The 11915-nt window shown below is 37.4% G+C and overlaps 1 protein-coding gene and 1 long non-coding RNA gene across 2 annotated transcripts; one reads left to right on the forward strand and one right to left on the reverse strand.

Moving 5' to 3' along the window:
• Positions 1-313: 313 nt before the first annotated feature.
• LOC141692168 (uncharacterized) lies at positions 314-868 on the reverse strand. The gene has a single exon (XM_074496906.1). The coding sequence runs from the start codon at positions 866-868 to the stop codon at positions 314-316; it is 555 nt and encodes a 184-aa protein (XP_074353007.1).
• Positions 869-8566: 7698 nt separating this feature from the next.
• LOC141706050 (uncharacterized) lies at positions 8567-10168 on the forward strand. The gene is made up of 2 exons (XR_012568595.1): positions 8567-9413; positions 9821-10168. It is a non-coding gene; the product is annotated as an uncharacterized LOC141706050 (long non-coding RNA).
• Positions 10169-11915: the final 1747 nt, after the last annotated feature.

Here is an 11915-nt window from a genome sequence, read left to right on the forward strand (position 1 = left end):
GACCTTTTATTAATGACTTCCAGCCTATCAGGGGCATAAGTTCTCTTTTTCTGCTTCACAACCTTTCGAGTTGGGTCAACATTCAACCTATGAGTTATAAGGTTTGGGTCAATCCTAGGCATATCAGCTGTTGTCCAAGCAAACATATCACTGTTTTCTTGTAGGAAAGTTGTCATTTGTCCCTTCAAGGGCTTTTCCAGAGATGCCCCAATATACGTGACCTTCTCCGGGTCTAAGGGGTCTAGGGGAATTGAGACCAAGTCCTCGACTTGCTTCCCTCGCAGTTCGTCATTCTCTCGGACATCAATGTCTTCTATGGAGAGGACCTGCCCCCGATTCTATCGGGCCTAAGTGCTGCAACATAGCAACCATGGGCCATTTTCTGATCTCCTTTCGCTTCTCCAATACCATTCCTAGTTGGGAACTTCCGAAATATGGGGTAGGTTGAGGACACGGCTTTAAACACATGGATCTGTGTTCTACCCATGATAGCATTGTAAGTAGAGGCTGCCTTAACAACCTGAAAGTTCAACATCTGTGTGCCCTCCCTGGGCTCTTCCCCTATTGTTACGGGAAGTTGTATTGCTCCTTCAACTTTGCATTCCACGTGGTTAAACCCGTAGATGGGTACATCAGACGGAGTTAGTTGAGAATCATTATAGCCCATCCTTATGAATGTGTTATGGAACAGAATATCCATGAAATCTCCATTATCCACTAGGACCCTCATAACAGGACAATTTCCAATTATCGGTGTGAAAACCAGGGGATCATCCTGAGGAAATTTTAAACCTTCAAGGTCTGGGTCACCAAATTCAAGCATCATCTCTGACTTAGAATGCTTAGATGGGACTCCAATTTTGCTCATCTCGGGAGTTCCTTATAGTACCAGCTGCTGTAGGACCGCCTGAGATCATATTGATTACTGGCCCTCGGGGCTGTGGGTTGCAATTTCTGTCGCTACCCCTTCAATCATCATCTCTTCGATCATTGTCTCTTTTCTGGCCTCCAGCCTCTTCGCCCTTAGTGAAACGTCCGAATTTTCCCCTTCGGATCAAATACTCGATTCGTCAGTATCATGACCAACATCTTTGTGGAACCTGCAGTATCGACTCTTATCTCTTTTCTCGGAGTCTCTCCTTAGTGGCTTCGACCATTTGAAATCTTTGTCCTTCTCAATTTTCATGAGGATTTGGCTCCTTGGAGCGTTCAACCTCGCATATTTAGTGAATCTTAGTTGCTGATTCTTTTTAGAAGAGGAGGAGTCGGAGCTTTTGTTAATTTGAGGGTACTTATCCTTGGCATCGTACTCCTGATCCGTCTTCTGCTTCTTGTTTCCAGCGGGTTCATTACTCACAACTGTCTTCTTCATACTTTCCTCCACCTTGATATACTTTCCGGCCTTATCCTGGAGCTGCAGCATGCTTTCGGGAGGGCGCTTATCCAGGGACATCTTAAAGAACTCGTCTCTAGTCCCTTGTTGTAGGGCTATCATAGCTACCTTATCGTCAAGATCAGGGACCTTTAAAGCCTCCTTCGTAAATCGATTCAGATACTCTCTCAGGGAATCCTTTCTTGGACTATGCCCATGAGAGAGGCCGAACTTTTCTCCTGTACTCTGCTACTTATGAACAACTTGATAAAATCTAGGCACAAGTCCTTAAAGGATCCAATAGAGTTTAGGGGTAGACGGTTGTACCACTTTTGAGCCATACCCGATAGGGTTTGGGGAAAAGCCCGATACTTAATAGCGTTGTTCACGGGCTGTAGCAATAGGGAGTTAGAGAACATCCTGACATGATTATCAGGGTCTCCAGTACCATCGTATGCTTTGATGGTGGGCATCTTGAACTTCCTTGAAATGCGGGAATTCATTATTTCATCAGTGAATGGTGGGTTTGGATCATCAGGATCTCCTAGGGGCATAAGATCACTTGGATCAGCCCTTGGAGCAATAACCCTTCTTGATATTTGACCATCCAGGTCTATGATTGAAGGAGGATCTCTCCTCCTCAGAGCAAGTGGGGTTCTTTGAGTCAAGTGCGTCTCCAGGTCACGCTTTATCCTTTGGATCTCGACTTCATGAGCCCTGATCCTTTCCTGGACATCTTGGGGATTCGTCCCTTGAGTGCTTCTGGGGCCCTGGTCAGTACTAGATATCGTCTCTTTACTAGCACGCCTCCTTCTCGGAGCAACATCGTCGTCCGATGATTCAGAGTCTCTATTAGTATAAGGTCCAGAGAATTCTTGATCCTCTGGAATAGGAGCCAAGCCATGTATGTATTGGGGCATATGCCCTTGTGCTTCACTCATATTAGAGTGTCCACTTCCTCCGGCTACGGGGTATTGAGGCATCCCGTAAGGGGGGTTAGTGGTCACGATCGTCGAGTACTCATACCTAACGGGTCAAGAGTTCAAAGGTGCGTGTAGCTGCTGAAATTGGGGATTCGTCCCTTGAGGAGCCGAGGGATTCGTCCCTGGTGGCTGAGCCTCGGTTTCCCCTACCAGGGTTCCTCCTTGGGTGGAGGCATAAGTTGAGTGCGGTGGTACTTCTACCACTGATGTGATTGTTCATTTTGGGACATGAGTGTCTGTTCAACTATTGTTTATGCTCCGTGTATTCACCATGATTGTTGTAATTTTCCCATAAACGGCGCCAAATGTTTTGGAATAAAAACTAGAGTGCGTTAGTATTTAATTCTAGGGTTTGTGAGCTTCGAGCTTTAATGGATGCCCTTGTGTTCGGGACTATCGGTCCTTGCAAGATGCCTATGTATCTCTGTGTGGTAGAGAATCAAGCTAAAAACGTAGTTCTAGGTTGAGGGGTAGAGCCCTTTATATAGAGGTGAGTCTAGTGTTAGACTTGTGTTGGGAGACTTAGTGGCCAAGTCTCCAACTTAGATGGTGATTAGGAGTCTTATAAGGGAAGGAACTCTAGAACCTTCTATGTAGGACTTTGAGTCCGTTTAGGACACATATCTCTACTCATCCGGCCGTATTGGGCCTGGTCCGTGAACAGCTTGTGTTCGTGGACCTTGACGATCTCAGCTGGTGGGCCTTGTCTACATGGGTCGTCTTGAGTCTACTACGAGCTCGGACCAGACAGGTTTGTACTGGACTTCAGACAAGAAGCCCAAATGTAATTAATGCGACGTTTAATTTGTCTTTAGGATGTATTTTCTATCTATATCAAAAGCAATGAATGACTAACAAGTTATATCAGCTCATATTTGTAAAGAGATCGAGTTCAATCAATTCAGTGCTAGTTGTTTGTGAAGCAGACCAGTGCACTAAGCATCAGCACATCAGAAAAGAATTAATTTAATCGCACAGAAGATTTGAAGGTGATATAATATAGAGGGGATCAAGGGAATGAAAAAAGGTTTGTGTCAAAAATGCTTTTAAGGAAAATAGGTTCATTGTGGTCGTAACTTAGGAAAACATTTCTAAGGAAATTAATCTTCCTTATGGTCGCAGCTCAAGAAAATGACTCTAAGGAAATTGGTTCCCTAGTGGTCGCAAATCAGAAATCTTTCTAAGGAAAACAATTTTTCTTGCAGTCGCAACTCAGGTGAAATCTAAGGCAAAACAACATGTCTCCCTGTATTAGCAACTCAGAAGAAATATTGTCAGGGAAAATAATTCCCCAGTGTACGCAACTTAGAAGAAAACCATGTGTGCGCAAGTGAAAAGAATTTTAAGGCAAAGTCTTCCCCTATTGTCGCCACTTAACACTTGGTAAATTCATTAAAAACAAAGAAGCATTTGATTTAATGCTTGGCTAAAATCAAGCCACGTGTCCAATACAAATTGAAGTCTACACAAAAGAAGCAGAATGAATTGAATTCACTCAGTTATCTTCTTCAGCTCCCAACTGTATTTTGACGAAGCACCACTGAAGGCCAAATTTATTAGCTTGTAAATATGCTGTGATGCTGTTGAATTTATTGTAGCTAATCAATTGATTAATTAGAGTGTAGCAACCTCAAGGTTTATATTAATAAAAAAATATATTTCTCAAATTGTTTTGTGTCTATTTTGATTCCGTAAATTTAACGAAGAAATTAAAATGAATCAAAAAAGATTATAGGTATCATATTCAACCCCCCCCCTTCTGTGATACTTTGGGACTAATAACTGGGATCACAGCTTGTTGATTGACATACAAATCAAGATCTGGAGAAATAAACAAGTTCTTGAAATTTCTTAAAATTTTTTAATTTTCAAAAATTCTCAATCTTGAAATTTTTGAATCTTAAATAATTTTAATTCCGCCAAGATCAAGGTTCCCCCATTTGATCGAGAAACATAAAACCTATGGAAGAAAAAGATGATATTGTTCATTAAAGCTTTGAATTCGTTATATATTTGGATATTACTGAATTGTCCTTATGTTCCGATGAAAGTGTTTGCTGAATCGACTACCCCAACCAGTGTAAGAGTTCTTTCCATATCTACTCCCAGGAATCCGTCCAAATATATGAAGACTGACAAGGAGTTGATAAATCTGGACATAAGCCTTAAACTCATAATAGTGGAATTGACCGATTAAGATATGAGTCATCAACTCTTAGGAGGTAATAGTGCAAAGGAAATATGGGAAACCATTGAGTTGTTAATGGAAGGTATTGTTGAAGTCAAGGAAAACAGAATGGATATCTTGACGACTCAATATGAAGCGTTTAAACTAAAACCCGGAGAAATACTGTCTTCTCTTTTTGAAAGATATGCAAGACTGTTGATGTGTAAAAATAATAAGAATTATAAGCGCACAGTGTTTAATTGTAGCGATTACAGATCGATCCACAGAGATTACGAATTTTCAAAATCCTAACATTTTAAATCATGCAAACTAGAAAAATAGATTTGAGATGAGATTTATTTAACCTAATTAGCAAATAACAAATAATATGAAAAACCTAGGAATCCGAATCCGTTAATCAATCACAATCAATATCAACTCGCCCTAAAATCAATTCTCTTTTCTTCACACAAATAACATATATCATTTAACGAGACAAGCATATACTATAAAACTTTTTATATAACAATAACCCATTAAAACTTCATGGAGCAAGCATATGTAATTAAATCTGGTAACAATAATATATCAAAATTACTTTGTCAATTGAACAATTAAACACCAGGAAAAATTATGAGAATCAAATAATAAGAATGAGAAGATATCAAAGCAATTAAATTAACTTCATCTTCATACTAGGGAACAAATTTAGTTACACGTGATAAAAAGATGAGCAAAACAAATAACTAACAAAATACAACTCTAGATTGGTGTGCAAGATGTTGGGTGTTGGCTGTGTAAAATACAAGAGGAGAGGCCCATATATATTGGGGGAAATATGAGGGTTTGGGTCTTTGAATACAAGTAGGATTCTAAAAGTATTTCCTTGTATTTCTTTTTCTTTTCCAACAAGTATTCTATTTATCTTCCAATTCCTTTGACTTCAAGAATAGTTCACCTCCTTCCTTATTTGCACCTTTTCCATCTCAAATTCTAATTTTATTAGTTTTTCTACAAAACAAAATAAAACAATTTATTTATTTATAAAATTATGAAAATGGACATAAAATAGATATTAAAAAGATGCTAAATATGGACCTATCAAATGCTCCCATACCTATCTTTTGCTCGTCCTCGAGAAAAATCAAAAAAAAATGTTAACTAATAAACATCTTATGCTCCTTTTCGTAGGCGTGACAGGAAATTTTAGGTTTACCAACCTGTTAAACTCATAGACGATCTCTATAAGAGTAGTGTTGTCTCCTAAGGGTTTACAGAAGATATGCCCATAAAATCTGTGAAATACTCGAGCAAGTGTCCAAACTCTATCAACAATAATATTTATTGGTGTCAACACAAGAATTTCTAGGAAAATACATGCATTTAAGACTCTTCTAATTATAGCCAAGATGTAGGTATCAACAATTCACTTATATCGACTCTGAACATCAGCACTTCGTCAAATCACTGTATTCGTAGATGTTAAAGATTTGCCCAAAGTAGTTCAGGTGTTCTTCGGGATCAGCCAATCCATCAAAAGAATCGAAGTTGAAGTGTTTGAGACCCGCTTCCCGGGGTATAAAATCCAGTTTTCTAGTAAAAGGTGTGGTGGCTGCTCCGACCTCCATATCACCTTCCACCTTTCTTTTCAGATCGCATAAGGCCCGGGTCATCTGTTTCTGCTTCGTCTCCTTCTCGGGTTCATAATCCGAAGAGGGAATTTGGATTTTATGAGCCTTTTTCTTTAAATTTTCCTCCTCTTCTTGGATCCTCTTCATATATCGAGGCAAGACTTTAGGGCTCTCTATGGATCAAGTCTTTGACATATCCTTCACATGATATTGGGTGCAAGTTTCTCCGAAAGATATTGATAGCCTCCTTTTCCTCCAGGTTGGAAAGTTGATTGACAGCTTCTTGAAATCTTTTAATGAATTCGGGAAGCGATTTTTTGCTTCTCTATTAAATTGTTTCCAAGTGGCACATCCACAGTTCATTCATGTGATTTTCCTGGAACTGCTTTAGAAAAGTTCACAGAAGTCTTTCCAAAAGTCTAAACTCCGTGATGGAATTCTGTTAAACCATTTTGACCTCTGCATTTTAGTGTTGATACAAAAAATCGACACTTCGTCAAATTACTGTATTCGTAGATGTTAGATATTTGCTCAAAGTAGTTCAGGTGTTCTTCAAAATTAGCCAATCCATCGAAAGAATCGAAGTTGAAGTGTTTGAGACCTGCTTCTCGAGGTATAGATTCAAGTTTTCTAGTAAAAGGTGTGGCGGTTGCTCCGACCTCCTATCACCTTCCACCTTTCTTTTCAGATCGCGTAAGGCCCGGGCCATCTGTTCATGCTTCGTCTTCTTTTCGGGTTCGGAATTCGAAGAGGGAATGTGGATTTTTTGAGCCATTTTCTTCAGCTTTACCTCCTCTTCTTGGATCCTCTTCTCAATTGCTTCTTTAGTTTTTGCCTCTTCTTCTCTTCGAATTATTTCCCATAGAGTGGCCATGCGGATGTCTTCCCGGGCATCATCAGTTGGCCTTTTTAGGTTCTTGGCAATTCGATCTAGGGCGGAGCCTCGAGTTTCCCCGGAAAGTTCCTCTTGGTCGCCCGGGCATTTTTCTGGGTCCTGGCTATTCTTTTCTTTCCATGGGTTAATTGTAGCTTGGATCTGTTCCGAGTTCATGTTTTCTCAGGGGTTTCGTGGTGCTTGTGGCCCAACTTTTCGATGAAGAGTCTCATCTCCTGGTTGGAGATTTTGGGATGAGTTGTGGGTTGTAGGGTGCCCATCCTCGGTCTCTTCAATAAAGTCGTCCCTGTTTGAAGCGGTGTTCGCCGGAATCATGCCGGAAACAGAAGCTTTGTTCTTTATCGTCGTCATATTACTCAATATTAGTCAATGAAACGCACTTTTATACTATAATAATAAAGAGAAAAGCTGGGGTTTTATCCACAAATAAGTAACGAAACTATCAGCAATCTAGATCTACGCAGCCTCTTAAGGAGTATAAGTACTATCAAGTAGATCTAAAAAGAGTAAGTGAACAATCTTATTGTGGTGTAAGATATTGGCTCCTTGGACGGAATTTTTCGGCTGAAGTGAACGCCACCACAAAACGGAGGTTCAGGCCCCTCCTTTTATCGCTAATGGTAACTCTAATTTTTCCCCGGGCGCCTCTCTTTTTCCTACCCGAACTCTGATTCCATTGATGCAAGAACCTGGTTTTGTGAGGTTTAGATGATAGTGGGGTTCCTAAAAAATAGAATTGGACGGGGGTGGCATCCCCGCGACACCTCCAACGTGAGAATGAGATATGACTTTGAAGAAGAAGGGTGAATTACTTAAATATATGTGGTGTGTATATGTGTGTAAGAGAATAGAAAAGGTACCCTCAGAACGCCTTTTTGGTGGCCTTTTATAGACATTCAATTAGGGTTTGGGAGCTTGTACCTTAAATCGGGGCCGTCGGAGTGTCTTGGTTCTTTGGGCACCTCGACGTCTGTGATGAGAGCACGTGTCCAGATGCTCTCCCCGGAATCCGGACTGTCGAAATCTTCTGGATCTTGGATACGTGGGCGCCCACGATATGGGCACGTGTTCAGGTATCCCCTGTGCCCAAAGCGTGCCAGGGTGTGTTCAGCGTGTGCCACCTATGTGGGAGTGTGTGTATCGTGGGCGCCTATGATGTGGGCACGTGTCCAGGTATCCCCTGTGCCTGAAGCGTGCCAGGGTGTGCTCAGCGTGTGCCATCTATGTGGGAGTGTGTGTAACATATTTCAAGAATATTCCTCGTATTCACAAATTACAAGAGCATCTGAGGTCCACTACCACATGAACTGTATGCTAATAATTGGACCATGAACTCCTTTTATTGAGTTTCTTCAAGGGGAAATCTGGGTAAATGTTATCCTAGCCTATCATTATGTATATATCTTCAAAATGAAAAACAATTACCAAAAAATTATATATTTTTATTTTTAAGGTTAAAAATTTGGAGGTTAAAACTTTTAATATAGTCTATCAAGTTGGTTGGACGTTGGACCTTAATATACATGTCCGGATAAAAATCCATGTCGCATTACTGAGTTGAATGGATAAAATTTAGAAGAGGCTCCGAGTGTAGCCCATGCTTTTCGATTGAGAATATTCATCAAGACTTATCTGTCTGTGTTCCCAACGGGTGCTGATGTGCTGGTAGATGTACACTATTCATATTAATTGTGCATATGTAGACGTCAATAAGACAACTGTATTCTTTGTTTAAGATGATTTATTTGCTTTGTTGATGTATTTTTAATTAACAGCCTTCTTAAGAACCATCAATATGATTAAAGTATGATACGTGACTTTAAACCATGAGCGGAAGCTAAACCAGGATGTGACATATTATTATTTTTATAATAATAATAATAATAATAATAATTATTATTATTATTATTATTATTATTATGTGTAGGCAGTGCAGTTGTGAACTTGCAGTCTTTGATCAGTGTTTAGTCAGGGATGAATAGAGAGTAATTAGTTGTTAATCATGCTAGTTTTCAGTTGGTTTTCAATTGTATGTAGTTAAGTTGGATTCAGTTGGTCTTATATTTGGAATTGAATTAGGCGTGAGTATATACTATTGTATGACTTAAAACTCTTTGGTGGCCAATATATGTTTTCTGGTTATATTTGATCATATTAGATGGCAACAATGGAGTAATGGAAGGAGTTAGTGCTCATGTTAAAGGGAATGCATGAGGAGATATGAGTGATACTCGATTAAACAAGAAGAAGAAGACTACGAAGCCCAGAAGTGAGGGCCGGGGGTTGTGGACACTTTAAGAAGTTGATTGCAATGCGGCAGTAAATATAAGGATGACTCGGTAAATGGAACTTGCAATCTGGCCAGGTACATCAACTATTGGAAAGTTAAAAATTTAGATTCAGTTCGAGTACAATTAGCTTTTAATAGCATGTTAAAATGATTGTAGCTAGACCACCATATGCTTTTGTTGGTGCCTGCTTTGTAGGGATGATATTTTTCATTTGAAATTTTGAGGAACAGGATACCAGTGATAAGAGTGTGTTCAAGGTCACAATTTACTTGAAAATTGAAGAAAGTTGGTATTAATTTTTTATGCTTTATAAAGAGTCGTCCAAAAGTTGAACCCACGGAAATCTTGATTTTGTACAAAGTTAGCAGCCACATGAACAGAGCTGTACAAACCAGTAATGGACAATTTGTTGGAAAAATAGTAATTTATTGTCATATGGCTCTTGAAATTCGTAATTGTGTTTTATCGGAATCCAAATCAGGATCCAAATTCTGAAGTGGATGCGAGAGATTTGTAAATCAGGAGCACAAGAGACGGGCGTTCAAGTAGTCCTATGCAAGCAGAAGTTCTCTTGTTAGCCATGGTTGCAGGGGGAGACCAAATCTAATACCAAGAGCATACCAGATGGAGTATAATACAACTCTAAAAAATTCGTACTAATGTAGAATTGAAGTGACACATGACACGTAATAAGACAGAGTTGGATGAAGGCTTGATATATCCCATGTATGGATAAAATGGAAATGACATTATTGAGTGGGATGTGTCCGACAGAACATGGAAGCCTTCTGAGTGGGGTTCTTATCTACTACCTATGTGTGTTTGTTTCCCCCATCTGTGTTGCCGTGCTGCTTCATGTACACTCCTCCTCTATTTATTTTGTGCATATCCAGATCATACGTGTCAATTGGACAATTGTATTTTGACTTTGTCAATTTATTTTGAAAATTAGAGACTTCAATTACACAATTTACACACATAATAATTGAAGTCTGTTGCCAACTTTTCACGGAAAGGTAAAGAAACGAACATGCGACTTTAGCTCTAATCGCGCTCAAATAATAGTAAAAAAATGTTATTTTCTAAGCAATTTATTTATTTTCGGAATGAAGAAATAGTAAAGATATAAAATAATCTTTTACATTTACAATAAACAATTCTTGAAAAGACTAAGAAAAAAGTAATTTGATCATTTCTGAAAATAAAAATTTGCTATGCAAATAATAATTCGTACGATTACGATAATCTCCATGTCTTACGTCTCAAAATCGTTTTCTTTGCATCTTTAGGCAAATGTGATGCGCCGAAAGTGGATTTGTCACTTTGCTAAACTTCAAACGTCAAGCACAGGAAAACACGAATAAAATAACTAGTTTAACTATATCTACAACATGCCAGAATTATGTCAATTTAATTCTATATATTATTTTTCGGTAAGTTTTTTAATACTTTTTAATATATAATTTCTTAATATTCTTTTAAAAAAAATCTGAATAAAAGTTTTATATTTAAACTTTTATTTATAAAAAAATTAAAAATATATTATAAAACTATAATCTATAAAAATCTCGAAATATGTGTAAATAGTAAACATATAATATCTACCGGACGGAAATAATATTAAATAAAAGTAATTCATTAAAGTACTCACTTGAAACTTTTAAAACCTCATCAAGACAAAAGGGCCTATAATTATATTTAATTTGGATGTTTACAGTTAAAGATATGTCCGATTCCGTCACAATACTCGAGTGTACAAGATAAAAGTTCGACAATACTTTGACAATTAGAGCAAGTCCAACATTCCCTTTAAATATGTTTTTTAACTCCAAATATAAGAAATATGACAAGAAAAAATTACACCCCAACAATATTTTAGTAGTTACTTATATAGTAAGACACATGATTCATGACTTATCTTTAAGGGCAAATTCAACAGTGATCCAAAAATCCAAATTTGGGACAAATTATCCCAAATTTCATTCCAACAGTGATCTAAATGGTGATCCAAATTTGGATCAGTGTAGATCAGTGTTACTGATCCAAATTTGGATCAGTGTTACTGATCCAAATTTGGATCACTTGATTTAATATAAAATAATGGTTTTGCTATTTGTAATTTATTAGATTTTAAATTGGTTTTTAATTATTTAATTATATAATTAATAATAAAATATAATTAATAGTTAACAAAATTTATTTTTAAAATAAAACTTAAAATAATGAGAAAATATAATTTCATTAAAATTTAAAAATAAAAAAATAAAGAGACACATATTGCACTTAGAGATGCATTAATTGAGTATTTGTGGGAAGAATATACTAATTCGGAAAATTAGTATGTATCAATGATATTTTGTATATTAATTATTGCAATAAATGTGTTTTTCATGAATTAAGTGCACAATTTTAATATTTTTATGTATATTATTTTTTTTTGATTTAATTAATTTATGAAATGTTATATAAATTGTTAATAATGATTAAATGATAAATTTAAGATAAAATTGCTTAATATGATACTTATATATTATTATATGTTAAAAGTAATTTGGACCAGAAATTTGGATCACACT

This window comes from Apium graveolens, chromosome 2, assembly GCF_009905375.1.
Source record: "Apium graveolens cultivar Ventura chromosome 2, ASM990537v1, whole genome shotgun sequence".
Lineage (NCBI taxonomy): Eukaryota > Viridiplantae > Streptophyta > Magnoliopsida > Apiales > Apiaceae > Apium > Apium graveolens.

Bases quoted from the DNA above. Each gene is read 5' to 3' on its own strand.
- LOC141692168 (XM_074496906.1), bottom strand. From the start codon at position 868: ATGAGCAAAATTGGAGTCCCATCTAAGCATTCTAAGTCAGAGATGATG.